Source organism: Ambystoma mexicanum, chromosome 2q (genome assembly GCF_040938575.1).
Source record: "Ambystoma mexicanum isolate Mex_15411 chromosome 2q, UKY_AmexF1_1, whole genome shotgun sequence".
Lineage (NCBI taxonomy): Eukaryota > Metazoa > Chordata > Amphibia > Caudata > Ambystomatidae > Ambystoma > Ambystoma mexicanum.
Window position 1 is genome coordinate 716,006,038 of NC_090924.1, and position 21,134 is coordinate 716,027,171.

At 45.3% G+C, this 21,134-nt stretch overlaps 1 protein-coding gene across 3 annotated transcripts in view; it reads left to right on the forward strand.

The window, feature by feature from the left end:
- The window catches only part of DPP6 (dipeptidyl peptidase like 6), a 2,034,493-nt gene that overhangs the window by 1,936,124 nt on the left and 77,235 nt on the right, over nt 1-21,134 (forward strand). For all 3 annotated transcript variants that reach the window (XM_069647934.1, XM_069647936.1, XM_069647935.1), the window contains exon 20: nt 1-195. In XM_069647934.1, coding sequence (XP_069504035.1) covers nt 1-195 — 195 coding nt within the window. The remainder of the gene's footprint in view (nt 196-21,134) is intronic.

Genomic DNA, 21,134 nt, shown 5'->3' on the forward strand with positions numbered 1-21,134 from the left:
TGATGGAACCCCTGGTAGCCAAAGTGTAACAGAAAGGTTTGAAGTAAACTGGATGACGGTCCTGGCCAGCTCATTCAACAGTATTGTGCTGAAGTTCGATGGCCGCGGCAGTGGTTCCCAAGGCACAAAACTCTTACACGAAGTAAAAAAGAAACTGGGTTTGCTGGAGGAAAAGGATCAACTGGAAGCTCTCAGGTACTTCTCAGCATATATTTACTCCTACATCCATACAATCACTTGTCATGTCTGTGAATTATACTCACAAAGATCATATACTAGTATGTTACCATTAATGAGCAAACAGATAATTGATTATATGTAATAGATGACAGGGTGCGCATTTCTGTTGTTTCTTTCTGAGCTATGACAAAATGAATAATAAAGCTATATTATCTGAAAGCCCTGCTCATCACTACTCCACATAGAAGATGGTCTTTGAGTGAAGATCGTTTTGAAATCCTAAAGCCTTCATCCAATGCAAAAACTGATATTAAAGCGGTATGTCTGCTAGTCAATCACTGACCGGGTTCTAGTTCAGCATCTATGGGCCTCAGTAAAGGCTACAAAGAGGTTTAGGGTTCTCTTGTAGGTAGTTCTAGTGGAAAGGGCCAGGAATGCTGTAGAAAGGGCCTGGCATACATTGTGATTGGTGCCCTCTACATAGTGATGGTACAAATAATAAACAGACTTAAAAAGGATACATCTGTTTAGATGATTTTGAACACACAGGTGGCTTGACAACATGGAAGAGCACCTTGATGTACAATGCTCCCTGGATGCCAAGCACTCCTGGATAGAAAGATCCTTTAAGTCCATGAGGCATCTCAATATCAAATCTCTGCTTGATGAAGGCAGCTCGTGCAACAATTGTGTTGATGCCAATGTTTAGTTTACCGTCCTGTGGGATTGTAGCATAGCTACTAAGAAATTTTGGATCCTCACCTCTGAGACCCTGAGCGGTGTAACATGAGACTCTGCGAAATCCAAAGGTAGAACTGGTCATCACTCTGGAGCTTAACTTGGGATTGTGTATGCTCTTTTTCCCTGACTCTAAATTGACCAGCAACAGTGTCATCTAAAGGTACCAGAATGGTCCTTTTATCTGAAGACCTTGACTTGGACCTCCTTCATGCATACTCAATATTTTCTGAGGCATTCTCTTCTTCATTTTCATCATGGGCAAGTAAAACCTGACACTGCAGTGTTAGTATTCATCTTCTCCATGATGATCTAACAGGCAGAAATGCAAGCCCCTGTTTAACTGGTCTAAGGAGCAATACGTCTGTCAGGTACCCGTACAGACTTACAGCCGTACATCCTTACAGCCAAATGTCAGCAAGAGCATAATTAACATCATTTAGAGACTGGGTTGCTAAAGGCTGTAAAGAAGCACTGCCACTGGGCATGACGACCTCCCTTGCCGTTGTCAGGTAGCTAAGTGGACTCCACAAAGGTTGGGGAGCTCAACAGTGGTATCATAATGGCAAGAAAACTGTCTTTTTACTGCACAGGGTCCCACACATGTGTCTTAAGGTCTCTCCTTGGCAACCACCATGTCTTTAATTACAAGGTTGCTCTAACAAGTGATGGCTGGGTTGCTGGCTGGCCTTTCTTGAGGTGTCACAGGTAGGAAATTGCTTCCCAGGAGTTTGCGATATCCAGATTGAAGTTCCATGCTCTGTTACAAGCACTAACACAGCATCTCCCAGAGATGAGCTGGGCCAAGTTGAATTTTAGCACACCATCCTGTCTTTGGTTCCTGATCTTGCTTTCACTCATCCCTGCTTCAATTCCCTCATCACTGATTGAATGCTCAATCGTGCTTTGGGGCTTGAGACTATATGTTGGCTCTGTTCCTTGTGTTTGCTGTCGTCTAAGCTCCTCTATGTTCCTGCATGTGCTTGTTCCTTCGCCCACTCCTGCTAGACAACTGTTAGTGTTCAGTGTCTTACTCTCGAACTATCGATATCCTCATTTCCCCAAGTGACTTCCCACCATCTCCTGCTTCCTCTCTCCTGCTCCAACTGCATGTCCTAGTTCTTTGCCCCAATAGCAAGATTTTGGAGTGGGCAGTGCTTTGCTCTGCTCCCCATTTGTTCGACTGCTAGCAGCACCCTAGAAGCAGCCCTGGGCCTGATATATTCACACTATCTTTTCAGTCTGTCAGATATTGGTAGATGTCAAGGACCCATAGGCTCGCCTGCAAACCTCTCAAGGACCCTCTTAAAGGGGAGGTGTGACCAATGTGATGATCCCCTTCTGGCCCATATCCATTCTGTGCAGCTGACCAGGCCGTCTTTCGTCACAGAACCCCAGATCCCACATCACTTAGTGGGTAAGTGGTGTGGAGCCTGATCCACAGATATACCCCCACAGACAGAGCAATGGGCAGGAAGGGGCCACCACTACCCAGGGGGCAGGTGTGATTCCTGGTGTGGAGCTCTGTATGCTGTAGACACCCTTAAATATTTTTTTTTAAATTATTTTATATTTTGGGACTGAATCCTGCTGAATCACTGGCTTAATTTTCTATTTGCGAGTAATTTGACCATGGGGAGCCATTACGTTTACACTGTCGTGCAAACGACTCCCTGTTGCCAAACTTTCGTCATGTGCGCTGCAGCGTGCAATTGTAAAGGGCAAAAAGCGGCGTACATGCGTGTATACCGACCTTTGGCCCTTCACTTGTGCACTCTAATAAACACTGCCAGGCATTCTTGCATGGCAAGCGGTTCTCACAAATGAAATTAAACGCGTGTGGGGGAAGGTTTCAGTTCAACTAGGAACACTGCTTACCAAAGGAAGGGAATAGAAGGACAAGGAGCAACACAGGTCTATCACTAGCACATTAAACTGTGCTGTGGACCTTCTTTGCAGGGTTTTAATACCCTGACACAGTGAAAGCAGGGGTCTTCTTTTCCTCTCATGTTGCCATGGCAAAGGACGATGCTCCGCATAGTGTGCGTGCATGGAAGGGTGGAGCTAGTCCTCCACGGTGGTGCAGATGATCAATCATGGCAATGCCCATCACTCACATTTGGTGTGCCATTTTGCTGTTCTGCCACTGCTCTCACCACAGACGCAGCCCACCACCAGAAGACGCCACCCAGTATACAGTCACCATGATGGTAAGTGGTGAGGTTGACAGTGTTTTCTGGACCAGTCATAGCATGTGACACTTGCAAGCAGATAGCTGTACTGTCAGGGGACAAGCAGGGCAGGGCCATGAGACAGGACAACACAGAGCAAACAATATGAATGATGAAGGAATGAGAAGGTAAGTAGGGACAGCAAGATTTAAGAGGAAAGACAAAAAAATACCAGAATGAACTGAAGGACTGACTGCTGGATTGGTCAAGCATTACTCTAAAATCCACTAACCAACAAATCATGAGACACCTATTAACTATTTCTCAATGGTAGGTTTTCAAGGGGAGATATTGACTTATCAGGATTCTAGCTCCAAGTCCAAGCTAATGACGAGATAAAAGATGTGTTGAAGATGAAGACCCAGTGTACTTCAGTATACTGGCGCCACACGGATGGATTGTGCAACTCCTTGGCCAGACACGTAATCATCTAAAAGGGAAGTGGATGATGAGTGGAATTGGGATGATCTGCTCCCATGGAAATTATTTACAGTCAGAAGCACACCCCAATCTTTGCCAGAGTCCTCACCATTTGAGTCAGTTTAGAACCTCATGGTTTTTTGGATATGCTCAGCCAGGGTTGGGAGCAGTGGGAGGACTGCACAGTAAGAAGTGTGCAGTTTGTAGATAGAATGACTTTACCAAGGGAACTGATTTCCCAACATCTATCCCAAGTCCAAGATAAGCAAAAGGATATTTCAACAAGTAATGGTCCTGCAGACAGACCAATAATGCATGTCATGGGGAGCTACACAGGCCTTACACTATTACTGTCTTGGGGGACTTAACTTATAAACTCTCACATCTCGATCCCTGCAAACATGAGCAAGTCATCCATTTAAACTGGCTTACGGCAGGGAAGGAAAACCATTCTGATCACACCAGTACAAACCAAAGAACGTAAGCCTGGACCCAAAGACCAGAAAAGTGGAATCATTCCAATGGAATGGGCCCCAGGTGAGAAAAGTGACCTGCAGGACATTGTCCGATGTCTTTTTAGAATTGCAGGAAGACTGTAGGATTATCGGTCAGACAATAGCAAAACAAAAGAGTTGATGGCTGGAAGGTTTAGAATAAATCTTGACCTCTGGCATTGCTCTGGGCAACCCTCCAGACCATCGTTCTTCGCCTGCCAAGCCATTACAAAAGGGGAAAAACCATATGCAAATCAGGCTTGGTCCCACCCCCAAAGGGGTAGTCCAGCCCGAACTGCTAGGTCACATCCCTTTCGCACGAGACCACAAGCATCCCCAGACATGTTTCAGCCTTGTTGGGCGTCATCAGTGAGGAGTAGCTTGGGTCTCTAGGCCCAGCAGGCACGGGACCCACGTCTGGGCATACCCGTCCCACTCGGGGTGACAAAGCATTGCCAGTGGTTAAGATTAATTCTAAACCTTCCAGCCATCACCTCTTTGTTTTTGCTTTGTCACCCCGAGTGGGACGGGTATGCCCCTACGTGGGTCCCCTGCCTGCTGGGCCTAGAGACCCAAGCTACTCCTCACTGATGAGCCCCAACAAGGGCAAAACATGTTTGGGGATGCTTGTGGTCTCGTGCAGAAGGGATGTGCCTAGCAGTTCGGGCTGGACTGCCCCTTTTGGGGTGGGGCCAAGCCTGATTTGCATATGGTCTTTCCCCTTCTGTAATGGCTCAGCAGGCGAAGAACGGTGGTCTGGAGGGTTGCCCAGAGCATTGCCAGTGGTTAAGATTAATTCTAAACCTTCCAGCCATCACCTCTTTGTTTTTGGATTATCGGTCAGCACATTCACATCCTGCATCTGACCACTGTAAGTGACTTCAATCTAGCAATCCCACTAAGTAAATGCCTAGTCTGGAATGCCCAATGGAAGCCCTTATTTTTATGTCAAGTTCTTAAATCTGGATGATGAACCCTTATATAACACCCCTCTCTTTGAATCCCCCTGACCTCACTGAGACAAGAAGTAGGTTTGTTTTGCAAATTAAAAGGTTTATTGGAAAAATTAAACAATATATATATATCACACTTTTATGAATAAATTAATATTTGATAGCACACTTATGAATATGAACAGTGATCAGTATTGGGTAATATTACAATAGCGACAACTCTTTCATCAGAAAGGAGTAGGAATAGGAAGGATAAAGTAGCAGAGAATACTTTTACGGTTCAAGGAAATGCAAGATGGAAAGAAAGCAGGCACAGAAACAAAACTCAATATGGATTCAACAAGATGTAATATGATCACTTTTTCCCTTGTGACAACTCACCCCCCCCCCTATGCAATATGAAGAGATGGAAATGAGGGCACACAGGTTTTCAGGAATACAATCAAAAGCAGTTCAGTTTCCGTTCCCCCCGGCAAGCTTAGAAAAACAGGGATGATTTTAAAACACAGGCCAAATACTTTAAAATGTGATTGCAATGAAGTGAAAATATGCTAAAAATGATTTGAATTCCCTATAGGAGATTAAGGGTAGGTGATAGCTACTTTGAATTAGTTCAGGTCAACACTAGCAATGATTCATGAATGATTATCAGAGTGAAAACAAATTTCAGCAGTGGAAAGCAAGAAGCAGCTATTTTGTGGTGAAATTGAGCCAACTTGCAATTCACAGCACCTTTTCCAAGTGCGTAAAAACTATAAGAAGTTGGAATGTTGGATTCTTAGCTTTAAAATGACAGTTAAATCTCGCTTCTAGGACATACGGTTCAAAAGATACAGAAGTTTTTGTGGAGGTAGATTTTCAGAAATGAAGTCAAGATTTCAGAATGACAGATGACACTTGCAGCTTTGAAATCACAGAATGGACACCCGATTTCTATGCAGTTCTGGACAGGTTGAAATGGTTTGAATAGGATTACTTTAAACTAAGAGATGGGTTCTGGACAGTTCTAGATACTCGCTCCTAGTTTTGGAAGGGAATGGACCTCGTCACAGATGTGGTCAGGTTTGGACTGCGGTTCTCTCTCCACCGGACAGGTCTCAGGCCCTCTGGGTTCTGCGTTCAGCACGGCCTCTGGTCTGCTATCGGCACTGCACAGCAGTCTGGTCTGGGTCTGGATACAGCACTGCTCTCTCTGGATCTCAGTTCTGGCACAGGGTTCTGGATACAGCTCTACTTTCTGGGTCTGGTTCTGGCACAGAGTTCTAGCCAGAAACAAAATAGCTAGTCCGGCTGTTGAATAGTTTAGTTGGGTTGTTGGATTCTGAGGCCTGCTGAGAAGAATTCAGCTTTTGGGTTAGGCCCCTGCTTAAGGTTGTAGAGCTGGGTTCTAGAGTCTGGTCTCCGGATCTATCTGGGTTTGAAGTCGTCCGGCAAAGTGCTGCGCAGAAATTGATTGAATAGTGGAAAATGAATGTCCATATCCGGGTCTCAGTGGTTCTTTTTATGTCGTTTGAACGTGGGTGGGAAGGCTGACTTTCTATGCCCAACCCACTGAGGATTTGATAGGTTAAAGGATTTACTGTGACCTGCCTGGAGAATGGAGGAGTGAGTCAGAATGAGTCATCTGGTGTCATCTTTATGGCTCAAGGAAAGGACACTCCCCTTTGTGTCCGTACAGCATATCTTCTTTTTCATAAAACACATATTTACAATATACCCCACTTGTTAATATTACCTACATTGCATGACAGATTGCTTAATCGGTTCAAGTCACATGTTTCTACGAGCTTGGGTTCAGAAATTACAACATTTTGTGCTTTTAGTGGGTTTTGCCATATTGGTTTTGTAACAAATCTTACACGGAGGTACACACCCTCTCTGCGCATATTACTGGAAGTTCTCAGGTTTCTAGCATGAACACAGCAGTGACAATATTAATAATTATGGGGTTTGGCCTCAGAACATCCCACAGCATCCAGCTTAGTCTCAAATTGTGGGTACATTTTTCATATTACGAATCCCCAAATTGTACATTTCTGTCAGCTTGATGCAATATTTTATAAGCAATTTAATAAAACATACATTTGCTCTCAATTCAGTACACCCATTGGTTTGTCCCTGCCTCCAGAAGTTTGGCTCTGACTCATAGATCAGATGTCTTGCCTTCCCCCAGAGCAGTGTTGACAGTTCACACCCAAAATCAGCATACCCTATTCAGCCGATGGAATCCTTTGTCCTGTTTTTCCTGCTAGCAGGGCATCAGTCCAGGGTGCCACTTTCCATCTGATTAACTGAACCATGTGATTTCCTGCCTTCTTGCTGAGAAGACTAGGTGTGAAGACTTCCGGGGGCATCTAGCCTTTGAGGTCTCAGCTAACTCCGGGTACAGTTTAGCTTCAGAAATACAGGTTTCCTGTCAGAATTTAGATCGCTAGCACCGGTCAGTGTCAAGCACCGGTATTGCACCCATTTTTGACAACTGCCTTACCAGTAAACAATCCTCAAAATATACTTTGATCAAATATAGATGCACTTCTGTGGACCTCAGATTCATGTAGATTCTCGCGGGAGAATGATGTTGACCCCCCAACACGGAGGTAGGAACTTTTTAGTGGTTTTGGTAAGCCCTAATTTTAGCAATTTTTGACATAAAAAAATGAAATCCCCACAGCTCTGGGTTGCTTTTAGCAATTAGTATTGCTATTCCCAAATGGTTTCAGGCTACTGTGTGTGTAGCCCAATGGTGGTTTTAGGCAGTGACCTCTTGTGCTCACTAATATAGGCAAAAGTGGGTGGCAGCCTATTCTTCAGATTTTTTACTGTGCATTTTTGGATGATTTCTGGCGAGCAACATGCTTTCCGGCGGCCATTATGATGTTTCCGCTGCCAGTAATGCACAATGATGTAGCAGGGCTTGGATGTGTGGGTGAAACATCCCATAAGCCCCCCTCTTGCGATGGCCTTGATTTTCCATCAATGGAACTCATAAGACTGGGATGTTAGCCTCATCTTCTTCTGGTTCCGCAGATGACAAAGTTCAACATCTTTTCCTCCATCAGGGTGGATCAATCGGTTCTCCTCGCCGGTCCTGATGGGAGTATTGGGCGGTATTCCGGGCCCCTCGGAATCTTTGCTCCTGGTCCCCGGGTCATCCTCCTTGGGCAGTCTCCATGGTTTATCTCTCCTAGGATAACAAAGCAAAAGCGGCAGAAACCTATTCCTAGACATTTCCCCACCACTATTAATGTAGTGGGTGAACATATACATTTTTTTAATCAGGAGACATTTGCATTCTTACATTGTATTTTAGAGAATATATGTGAAATATTTGAGGGTTGGAAATGTATTAATCTGGAGCGGCCCCCTCTGGGATTGCAGAGGACTCCTCCAGTTGCTGCAGAGTGTGCCTCGGATGGCAACACTTTAGCTGATTAATATGGACCCACTTGTCTTCCCCTTCCGCCAAACTGCCTTTGGGGATCCGGATTTTGTAGGCGACTGGTGAGATCTTGTCTACAATTTCAAAAGGTCCCTTCCAGGTAGGCAGAAATTTCTGCTGTTTGGCCTGGTTCCTTTGGAAATTGTATAGAAAGACCCGGTCTCCTACATTGTATTCTTTCCTAATAGTCTTCAAATCATAGTCGGTCTTAATGCTATCGGCTGATCTTTCTAGATTTCGCTGAGCATAGGCAAAAGCATGTTGAAGGTGTTTTCTTAAATTTTCAACATACTCATGAGTTGTGGAGGCATTGATCAATGTCTGCTCATGGGTCCTGTAAAGCAAATGCTGGGGAACCACCATCCTGCGTCCAGTCATCAGCTCAAACAGTGACATTTTAGTTGCAGATGAAGGGGTAGATCTGATGGCCATTAGGACAAGAGGTAATCGATTATCCCAACTTGGCCCAGAATATGCCACAAACGTTTTTAATATGCTCACAATGGTTTGGTTGTAAAGTTCTACTACACCAGAAGAAGCTGGCCGGTAAGCAATGTGTAGCTTCCTTTTAACCCCCAGTATCTCCCACATCTTTGTCATTACATCACTGGTGAAATGGCTACCTCTGTCTGACTGAATCCTTTGGGTTAGACCAAAATGGGAAAAGATGTGGTTGATAATCAGGGCAGCTGCTGTTTCTGCCTTGCAGATTGGGGCCGGGAGACATTCCACCCATTTAGTAAATAAGCATGTCACAGTCAACATGTACTTATTTCCCCCAGAGGAGCGAATCACGGGGCCTATGAAGTTGACTTGCAAATCTGACCATGGGAGTGTCATCCCCCTCTTGTGGAGAGGCGCACGGTGTGTGAGGGATGTTGGCTGAAATTGTGCACACACAAAACACCCCTTCAAGTATTGGTCGAGGTCCTGCCGCATGTGTGGCCAGTATGCAACCTCTCTTAAGATCTCAAGTGTTGTATGAAACCCCCTATGACCGGCTGTGGCCGCCTCATGGGCGTGACTTAACATCAGGCTTCGGAATGAGGTAGGAACCACCCACTGATCAGGGCCAGCTTGGGATTTCCTTACCAACAAACCGTCTTGGATTCAGAACATTTTTGGACATTTCATCAACACTCTGAGGTCCTCCTTCCCAATGTAACAGGTATCCGTCAGGGGAAAGTTCTCAGGGTCCTCAATGTGTTGGTAAAACTTACAAATTATTGGATCCCCCTTCTGAGCCATAATCAAATCAGCATCTGGGGTCTCCTTACTCCATTTTGCAGTTGAAAGATCATTGTGAGCATTTGTCTGGGGCCTAGTGATAGCAGTGACCTGGATTTCCCCCAACAGGGACTCAATCTCTATTAGATTCCCTTGGATGGCCCCGGTTATGGCCAGTTGATCGGCTAAGTAATTTCCAGTTTTGTCCGGTCCCTCTACTTTGGAATGACCCTTGATCCTTTTCCAGTAGATGGTCATCCCATTCGAGGTGACCAGATCATCAATATTTTGGATTAACTTCCCATGTTTCAAGGGTTTGTTAATAGCACATAACATGCCTCTAGTTTTCCAATTAACCAGGTGCTCCACGAACCCATTCCGTACATAATCTGAATCTGTGATTATGACCAGTTCGAGGAGTTGATGTTGGACAGCAGTGAGGATGGCTTGATACACAGCCATCAACTCTGCCACCTGACTACTTCGGGGACCAATCTTGTGCCCAGTGCAGGGTTCTGGGGACTCATTCACCCATGCATTCCCTATGCTGGCCACAAGTTCTTTTTCCCTGTTGTTGTCAACATGGTAAGAGCATCCATCCACATAGATAGTGGGCATTCTCTCACACTTGTCGTCTTCAAAGACTTTGTGTGGGAATTAAGGTATGCCTCCATGTTGTCCTTGATTTTCAAACTTTCGTCCACGAGACAGTTTTCTCTGGCACAATCATGCAAGTCTGCCAGACCTTGCGCGAGGGGACTCTTCTTATTTTGGCCATATCTGACCTCCACAGGAAAGCCTTGCATTGACATAATCCAGGAAGTAATTCGGGAATAACTCACATTTCCGGCCCGGATTCTGTCACTTTGGAGATATTGCAGAGGCTGGTGTGGAGTCTCCACTATGATGTGTTCCCCCTGGATAAACGGGCAGTAATTATTAAATGCCCACACCGTTGCCAGGAGTGCCTTCTCACAGTCGTTGAATTTTTCCTCCACAGAGGATAAAGTTTTACTCGCGTAGGAGATTTTTTTATTGACCTTGTCATGCTTTTGATATAATACTGCAGTCAGGCATGTATTGGAGAACCCTGTCTCCAAGAAAAACTCCTTGTTTCTGACAGGGTAAGCTAGGCAGGGCGCTTGTGAGAGGGTTCTTTTGAGTTGTCTTACTGCCTCGGATTGTTCCGGAACCCATTCCCACTTGACCCCCCCCTTCAAGAGATGAATCAGGGGTCTAGTGATCTCTGTGTAGCCCTCAATTAACTTTCCGCTGTAATTAGTCAGTCCAAGGAGGCTTCTTAGGTCACGCAGAGTTGTGGGGTCCTTCAGTTTCTGAAGTGCTTCCACTTTCTTTTCCTGGGGACAGAGACCCCGAGGACTAATCTCATGCCCCAAGAAATAGACACGGGTTCTACACCACTGTGCTTTCTGAAAGTAAAGTTTTGCACCGGCGGCCATCAACTGTGTCAGAACATAACGGATCTCCGCTATGTGTTCCTCCACAGATGAACTTTTGATGAGGACATCATCTACATTAGCCAGGTTACCCCTCGCACCCAGGTCGGGCATGGCCTTGTGTAGGAAAATGTTAAATTCATTGCCGGAGTTGAGGTATCCGAAGGGAGTCCGGGTCCATGTGTACTGCTGGCCCCCAAAGGTAAAAGCCAGCTTGTATTGGTCCTCTCTACTGACAGGCACAGTCCAGTATCCATTGGTCAGGTCTATTGCAGTGAATGACTGTGACCCCTGGATCTGGGCCAGCCCTTGGTCAATGTAGGGAAGAGGCCATCGGGAAGTATGGACCCGTTTGTTGAGTTCCCTAAGGTCGGCGCAGAGTCTCCACTGGCCGTTTGGCTTCAAGATTCCCAGCACCAGATTATTGAAGGGGCTGTGGACTGGACAGATTATCCCCCGGGACTCAAGGTTCTTAATTATTTCAGTAAGGGACTTCATGGATGCGAGAGGCAAGCGATATTGCTTCACAAACACTGGAGTCATGCCCGGGTCCGTGGGGATTGTTGTTGTGTGGATGTCAGTGCGACCACAGTCTTATGAGTCCACTGCAAAGAGATCTTGAAAATCCAATAAAACGTTTTTCAACTTTTGCTTCTGCTCCAGAGTCACACAGGCATCAGCTAAGTTTACTCTCTCTTCAACCATCTGCCTGAAGCCTGGAAAGACTTCTGGTTTTGCTATCTCAGCGGCCTCCTCCAGCTGGGTGGAGAAGTCCCTGGTCAGAGTGCTGATTTGGACTGGAGGCTTCAGATGGGAAAGGCAGCCCTCATGGACCTGGAAAATCACCTCATCCCCTCTGAAATCACAAGTCACATCTTCCTTACCATGAGGGCAGGAAGTATACACCAGGAAGTTCCCCCCATGCCGGGTAAATATCCTGTCTGGTGTTGTATGGTCATCACTGTCACTATCAAAACAGTCCTTGGGGATTGGTCCTAACAGTTAATTTCCTAAATCAATGGAAAAATGTTGGTCATCAACCGCCATTCCAATGATGGTGCCTGCGGCTAGAGTGATACTCTTTAAGTAGCTGTTATCCACCTCTATTAGAATGGCGTCATGTTCTATGTTGACTAATGGTGTTGGGTTTACCCCCAACCCTTGCTGTTGGAGAAAAGCATTTAGATGAATATAAGCATCAGGGCTTTTCAATTTTTGTCCTCTTTTAACTTTCACTTCCAGGGAGAATTGTCGGATCCTTTCTGGGATGGTGACTTCCTCTTTAATCTGCATTTCAACTGCATAAGGTAGCAATTGAGCTGACCTAAATGCCTTCTCTGGGTCATCAAAACCCATGGGATTATCCGCTAATCGGGACCAAGCTTTGAAGTTTATTAGGTCCAAACTAATGGCAAAGCGATTGAGAATGTCACTGCCTAAGTAAAAGGTGGCAGTGACGTCTCGCACGACCCAACAGGTATGGACTATGCTCTTGTTGCCAATGGAGATTTTGAGCCTGAACCTGCTTGGCAGGAGATGTTTGGATTGGGTGTTTCCAGATCCATTTCCCATATGTCTATCAGTTTGAATGTGGGAATAGCTGGATCTTTTGGGAGTTGGCGGAACATGGCTTCGCTGATGAAGCTCTTACCGTTGTTCACACACACTCGAGCGAGAACAGAGTCCTTCCCATCATTTAACTGAACAGGGATGAACAACTGCTCCCCAATTTGCTGAATATCAGCCAGGCTCTGAGCTGATTTCACATCTTTCTGGACTATTGGAGTCGGAATGTCTGATTGTGGATTAGTAAAGAATTTCAGAGTGTTTCCTTCCAGTGTGGAATACCACCTTAAATGGGAAGGAAGGTTGATTTTCAGAAAAAGAGAGGACCCCCTATCACCGGTCTGTTGTCCTACTGCTATTAATGTCACGTCTGGAATTTGGTTGTTCTGGAAGTGAAACTCTACTTGGTCAGATTTTTGTTCAACCATGCCGCATGTGCCGTTTAAACTAACATGGTTGACACTCTGTTTTAATTTTATTGGTCGGCTAGTCTGGGTCCAGAGGACCTTGTTTACGCAATCTATTAGGAGTGACAACCTTCTCAGGAGGTCATTCCCTAGTATACAAGGAGTGCCCTCTGGAGTCACTACTATGACTGGGTGTTTCAACTTGTGTCGCACAATTTTAATTTCCAAATCCGCAGGCCCCTCAACGGGAATTTCCTTCCCATCAAAGTTCTGAAGTTGTCCAGGAAGAGAGGTGAGAGGCATTTGGTAATTCTCCCCCCTCCCTGCATTTAGTTCATCAAAGGCCCTTCTGGACAGAAGGGTAGCTGGGGATCCAGTATCCACCAGTGCCAAAATTGTACCCTGCCCCTGTACTTGTACCGGGGCATAGTATCTTACCTCCTTCTCCTCAAGGGGGCACAGATAATGCACATTTCTGGACAACTGGTGGGCCAATTCTCTGGTTTTGGACATGCAAAGAGAAGAGATTTGGGCAGAATTCTGTGGAGAGTCTTGGGAATCTGAATGATAAAGTTGGCAACTAGAAATGGGAGATATTTTCGGTTCCCCTGGTTCTGGTTCTGGGCCGCCCCCCTTTTTGGAGGCAGTCACCAGAATGGGTTTGAACCAGGGGATTTTGATGCTGTTGGTTCTGGGATGAGATGATGGCCGGCGCTAGTTCAGTCCCCACATCTACCTAGTCTGTCTGTGAATCCGTTGGGACCCATTTTTCTTTGGGAGGAGTTTCCCCATCTCTGAAAGGGAAGATCCTTTCACCACGATCCTCTGAGGATCCATCTCCCTCAAATTGGAAGATCTATACCTCCTCCACAAAATGGGTCTGTTTGGGTCCTTTGTTTCTCCTACCTCCTCTCTGCTCCTTGGGTGGCAGACGTTCAGGGGTAGGAGATTTTGTTTCTGGTTCCTGGGTTTCCAGGGGCTGTTTACAAGTGGGGAAGGAAGCTTCCTTCAAGGCTTTACACCCCCCTTCCCCTTGTGCCTCTTCCCTGCGAACCGGTGGGTTATCGGGGTGCTGCCCCCGTCATTGTTCTGAAGCACCAGGCCCAGATTTTGGGTCATTCTGCACCGGCATGCTCATCTAGGGCTTCTGCTGAGCCCTCAGCATGCAGCCCAGATCCTGTGCCATATTTTGGACCTGGCGCTCTAACTGTGCAACACGCTCAGGCTGATACGGGGTTCGGTTTTCTCCCCTGGGCTGATCCCAGGAAGGGTAGCTATCCCTTCTCTGGTAGTACCCCGGGTTGGGAAGATTTGGGTACCCCTCCACCCTTGTCCTCCCCTCTCCCAGATTAGGTTGTCTGGGCTCAGGGAAGTGGGGAAAGAAGGATGGATGATTTTGTGTCTGGAAGTTGGGTGGATACCTGGGGAAAAAGTTCTGCCCAGGATTTGGGGAATTTCTGCCCTCCTGTGGGAAGTTAAGAGGGAAGTTCCCTGAGTTAGGTGCTTGGCTGGATCCCTCCCCCCCTTGGGCTGGAGGAGTCCACACATAACCCAGGATGGGTCGGTTTCCCTTGTAGCAGGGACTTACATAATCAGGGGAGTGAGGGATCCCATTTGTGGGACTACCTCCTTGACTCCATGTCTGTGACTGGCCCGAGGGCCTTCTTGGCTTGGAATTATTCTGTGCAGGCAGGTTTTTAGGCCCCCTCATCTCCAAATCTAAAACGGAGCAACCTTTACCTCTGCCACCCTGGCAGCAGCAGGGGTGCTGGTCAGTTTGGGGCTTTTCTGCGCATTACTTTTATTTTCTATGGGCTTCTGCACCTCATAGATTCGGGTGGCCTGTTCAATGACCCAGTCTAGTGACCTTTTCTCATGAAAATCTCTCACTAGCTGGGTCATGATGTATTTGGGCAAGGCATGGAAAAAAGTGTTAACAAATTCTTTGCTGTCCGTGCGCACCCTTTTGGTAGTCTGCGCAAAGGCACGCTTCAATTCCTGCACAAATTCTTGTGGGGCCTGATCCTCCCCACATTGCAAATTGTAGGCTGCCTTGTGAGCCTCTTGGGGATTTCTGTGAACAGAAAAGTGCTTTGAGATGGCCGCCCTGTAGGTGGACCATCTTGCATGATTTTAGTCCTCCAGCCCAGCAAAGATACTGGAGTATTCTGGGGAGAATGTCCATTTGACGTACTGCATGCAGCTACTGCTGTCTTTCAAATGGAAAGTCTCCATCATTTGCTCAAAGAGCTCCAAGTGTTCCCACACAGAATACTTGGCGTTCTTGTGATAAGTCGTGATGACACTCCTGATTGCCTTAATCTGTTTTAAGGGGTCCTTAAGCAAGGCCCTTTTTGCCTTATTGGCCTTCTTGGTTCGGGTAACCCTGGTCCATTCATCCTCTGACTCAGAAGCACTGCTCCCAGAGGTGCCCGTCTGATCTTCCAGGTTTTCCCGGATTCTGCAAGCCTGGGAATGGCTGGCAGAATGTGGGGACCTGGTCTCCTGTGTCCTGTGACATTCAGAGGAGTCTTCAGATTCTTTCTTGCTGCCAGGATTTGATGGGTACCCCCCCCCCCCCACTGACCTAACTGGGCAGAGGCTTTCAGAATGCCCTTAGAGGGCCTACTCTCTCGTGGTTCCCCATTAAATTGCACTGTACTTGGGAGCCCATATCCGGATGCCCGCCCATCCATTCCTGGGAGGTACTGGCCTATGAGCTCCATACTTTTAGCTGGATAGTAATCTGCCATCCCCGTGGCCCTGGGCTCATGTGCGCCATGGGACACGGGGGTGGCAGAGTCCAAGGACTGGGAGAGATAAAGGCCTCTGGTACTAGGGCTCCTGAGGTTATGCTCAGGTGTTTCCCTTTCCCAGCGAACCTCATCTCTGTCAGCCCCTGCTCCCTGTTGCCATGCAAGAGCCTGTGCTTTCAGTTCCTCATCAAGGCCTTACTAGACTCTATCAGTCTCTCCTGCATGGCTATCTGTTGCTGGAATTCATTTACTGTATAAGACCCAGATATTTGGACAATTTAAAGCCCCAAGATAAAGAATATTTTTCTTTTTGGAACTCTCGCTAATTTTGGATTCATTTACCTAACAGAATAACTATAAGGGAAAGATATAGGGAACCTTTTTCAAGACATCCACTATTGGGAGTCTAATTAGGGAATTGAATTCAAGTTTTTCCCTTTCAAAATTTACTTTTAAATGTCACAATTTGGAAATTTTTAATCTTGTTTGTCAGATTGTTGAATGTTTTTTTGTGATTATGAAGATTAATGTTTTTCTTTTGATTATGATATGTTTACATCATGGATATTTATGTTGAACACTGAATAATTTGGTATCACTGGTTTATTTTTCATCAACATGAATTAAAAAGCACATGTTATCTAAAAATGTTTTCTCTCTCCAACTAGCTCAATTATTCTAGAAACCGTGAATAAATAATTTAATTAGATGATTGATGCAACTTAAAGGTCACCTGCAAATTAACTGAGTGATCATTTTGAAATTTTGTTCCTTTTGAGATTTACTTTTGATACAGGGTGGGATATATCTTTATGTACATATCTGTTGCTGGAGCCTATCATTGTGCTGACAGAGAGACTCATTTCCCCTCTGTGCTTCCTGGTTGGTCCTTGAGTATTGGGTCAGTCTTTGCTGCAGGAGGGTTACCCCCTGGGTACCGTCCCTACTGGCCTGCTCCTTTCTTGCCAGAGCATCTTCCACCCTCCTGGTGTGCTCTAACAAGTTCCGATGCTCTTTTTGGAGGTCACCCAGTACCTGGAGGGCCAGGTGATTTTCGTACATTTTCCTTTTTAAGTGGCAGACTTCCTGGCCTAAGGTGTCCCTTTCCTGAGTAAGAGCCTGCATCTGTGCCGCCAGGTCATCCCTCTGCCTTTGAAGGGCACCAGCTTTCTGGCGCTCTTCATCAAACTCTGCCTGGGTATCCAGGTCTTTCAAAATCAATTCATTGCTCTCCTCTTTTTCTCTATCCAATTGGCTTTGCAGGGTGGCTACCTGCTTTGTGCATGCCCTGTTGAAATCTATCTGTTGCTCCAGCTTTTTCTGGTTCTGCAGTAGGGAGTCCAAACCTTCTTGATGCTCCTTCTGCAAGGCCAGAATTCTGGTATCCTGGTCTGCCTTTTCCTGTTGCAGGATATCCATATCCTCTTTTATTTTAATGATATACTGTCTACTATCATTTTCTGACTCCTGGCTCCTGTGCAGCCTCTGATCAGAAGAGTCCAGGTCAGATTGGGCCTTCTCTAATGCCATCAGTTGCCTACTTGCTAGATCTTGCCCTTTGGCACATTTGTCCTGTATGGCTCCCATATATAAATATAAATATGCCGCTATCCTGACAATCTTGTTGAGCTCATCCTTGGCTTTAGGGGCCATGTATAGTTCACTCAGGGAACATGTAAGGGACCCTGATCTCTCCATATATCTGACCAAGTTGCAGTGATCTGGGGTGTGATTGCCTGCAACCACACCGTCTGATCCTGTTCCGTCCATTCGTCTCTCACAAATAGCTTATGTAAGAGGTGCTCTCTGGCTATTTTGATGTCTACCAGTGTCGTCATTCTGGAAATTTATTTCCTTCCTGACTTACAGAAGTTAGTGTTTTATTTTGCAAAACAGACCGTTTCCTTAGAGCGTTCCTTTGAGGAGTGCTTTTACAGCGTAACACAGCGTGGTGATCCAACAGGATTTTTGTATCCTGTCAGTTAGCACACTGTATTAAGCTGCACAAGTGGTAGATCTAATCCAGAATCCCCGGCTCCGAGCTCCCACTTTGTAAGTGACTTCAATCTAGCAATCCCACTAAGTCAATGCCTAGTCTGGAATGCCCAATGGAAGCCCTTATTTATATATTTTTATGTCAAGTTCTTAAATCTGGATGATTTACCCTTATATAACGCCCCTCTCTTTGAATCCCCCTGACCTCACTGAGCCAAGAAGTAGGTTTGTTTTGCAAATTAAAAGGTTTATTGGAAAAATTAAACTATATATATATATATATATATATCACACTTTTATGAATAAATTAATATTTCATAGCACACTTATGAATATGAACAATGATCAGTATTGGGAAATATTACAATAGCGACAACTCTTTCATCAGAATGGAGTAGGAATAGGAAGGATAAAGTAGAAGAGAATATTTTTACGGTTCAAGGAAATGCAAGATGGAAAGAATGCAGGCACAGAAATAAAACTCGATATGGATTCAACAAGAGATAATATCACTTTTTCCCTTGTGACAACTCACTCCCCCCCCTATACAATATGAAGAGATGGAAATTAGGGCACACAGGTTTTCAGGATTACAATCAAAAGCAGTTCAGTTCCCGTCCCCCCCCCAGCAAGCTTGGTGAAACAGGGATGATTTTAAAACACAGGCCAAATACTTTTAAATGTGATTGCAATGAAGTGAAAAATATGATAAACGTGATTTTAATTCCATATAGGAGATTCAGGGTAGGTGACTTTGAATTAGTTCAGGTCAACACTAGCAATGATTCATGAATGATTATCAGAGTGAAAACGAATTTCAGCAGTGGAAAGCAAGAAGCAGCTATTTTTACAAGTGGTGAAATTGAGCCAACTTGCAATTCGCTGCACTTTTTCCGAGTGCGTAAAGCACGATTACAGAATAACTATAAGGAGATGGAATGTCGTATTGGGTTCTTTGGAAAGCTTAGGTTCTTAGCTTTAAAATGACAGTTAAATCTCGCTTTATGGTTCAAAAGATACAGACGTTTTTGTGGACGTAGATTTTCAGAAATGAAGTCAATATTTCAGAATGACAGATGACACTTTTGCAGCTTTGAAATCACAGAATGGACACCCGATTTCTATGCAGTTCTGGACAGGTTGAAATGGTTTGAATAAGATTACTTTAAACTAAGAGATGGGTTCTGGACAGTTCTAGATACTCACTCCTAGTTTTGGAAGGGAATGGACCTCGTCACAGATCTGGTCAGGTTTGGACTGTGGTTCTCTCTCCACCGGACAGATCTCAGGCCCTCTGGGTTCTGCGTTCAGCACGGCCTCTGGTCTGCTATCGGCACTGCACAGCGGTCCGGTCTGGGTCTGGATACGGCACTGCTCTCTCTGAATCTCGGTTCTGGCATGGGATACTGGATATAGCTCTGCTTTCTGGGTCTGGTTCTGGCACAGAGTTCTAGACAGAAGCAAAACAGCTTGCCCGGATGTTGAATAGTTTAGTTAGGTTGTTGGATTCTGAGGCCTGCTGAGAAGAGTTCAGCTTTTGGGATAGGCCCCAGCTTAAGGTTCTAGAGCTGGGTTCTAGAGTCTGGTCTCTGGATCTATCTGGGCTTAAAGTCGTCCGGCAAAGTGCTGCGCAGAAATTGATTGAAGAGTGGAAAATGAATGTCCCTATCTGGGTCTCAGTGGTTCTTTTTATGTCTTTTGAAAGTGGGTGGGAAGGCTGAATTTCTATGCCCAACCCACTGAGGATTTGATAGGTTAAAGGATTTACTGTGACCTGTCTGGAGAACGGAGGAGTAAGTCAGAATGAGTCATCCGGTGTCATCTTTATGGCTTAAGGAAAGGACACTCCCCTTTGTGTCCGTACAGCATATCTTCTTTTTCATAAAACACATATTTACAAATACCCCACTTGTTAATATTACCTAAATTGCATGACAGATTGCTTAAGGTACAGTTCGGTTCAAGTCACATGTTTCTACGAGCTTGGGTTCAGAAATGACAACATTTTGCACTTTTAGTGGGTTTTGCCATATTGGTTTTGCAAATAACTTACACGGAGGTACACACCTTCTCTGCGCATATTACTGGAAGTTCTCAGGTTTCTAGCATAAACACAGCAGTGACAATATTAATAATTATGGGGTTTGGCCTCAGAACATCCCACAGCGTCCAGCTTAGTCTCAAATTGTGGGCACATTTTTCATATTAAGAATCCCCAAATTGTACATTTCTGTCAGCTTGATACAATATTTTATAAGCAATTTAATAAAACATGAATTTGCTCTCAATTCAGTACACCCATTGGTTTGTCCCTGCCTCCAGAAGTTTGGCTCTGACTCATAGATCAGATGTCTTGCCTTCCCCCATAGCAGTGTTGACAGTTCACACCCAAAATCAGCATACCCTATTTAGCCAAAGGAATCCTTTGTCCTGTTTTTCCTGCTAGCAGGGCATCAGTCCAGGGTGCCACTCTCCATCTGATTAACAGAACCATGTGATTTCCTGCCTTCTTGCTGAGAAGACTAGGTGTGAAGACTTCCCGGGGACAGCCAGCCTTTGAAGTCTCAGCTAACTCCGGGTACAGTTTAGCTTCAGAAATACAGGTCTCCTGTCAGAATTTAGATCGCTAGCACCAGTCAGTGCAAAGCACCGGTATTGCACCCATTTTTGACAACTGCCTTACCAGTAAGCAATCCTCAAAATATACTTTGTTCAAATATAGATGCACTTCTGTGGACCTCAGATTCATGTAGATTCTTGCGGGAGAATGATGTTGACCCCCCATCACGGAGGTGGGATCTTTTTAGTGGTTTTGGTGAGCCCTAATTTTAGCAATTTTTGACATAAAAAAATGAAATCCCCACAGCTCTGGGTTGCTTTTAGCAATTAGTATTGCTATTCCCAAATGGTTTCAGGCTACTGTGTGTGTAGCCCAATGGTGGTTTTAGGCAGTGACCTCTTGTGCTCACTAATATAGGCAAAAGTGGGTGGCAGCCTATTCTTCAGATTTTTTACTGTGCATTTTTGGATGATTTCTGGTGAGCAGAATGCTTTCCGGCGGCCATTATGATGTTTCCGCTGCCAGTAATGCACAATGATGTAGCAGGGCTTGGATGCGTGGGTGAAACATCCCACACCACATGGGCAGCTTGTGGCCCAACAGCGAGTAATAGGAACTGAAAGTGAAAAACGATGAAACTCCGAGTCATTGAGAAGTTTTCAGACGGTGTTCTCCTGCCATTGATTTAGCAGCAAAACCAGATGGTTTCTG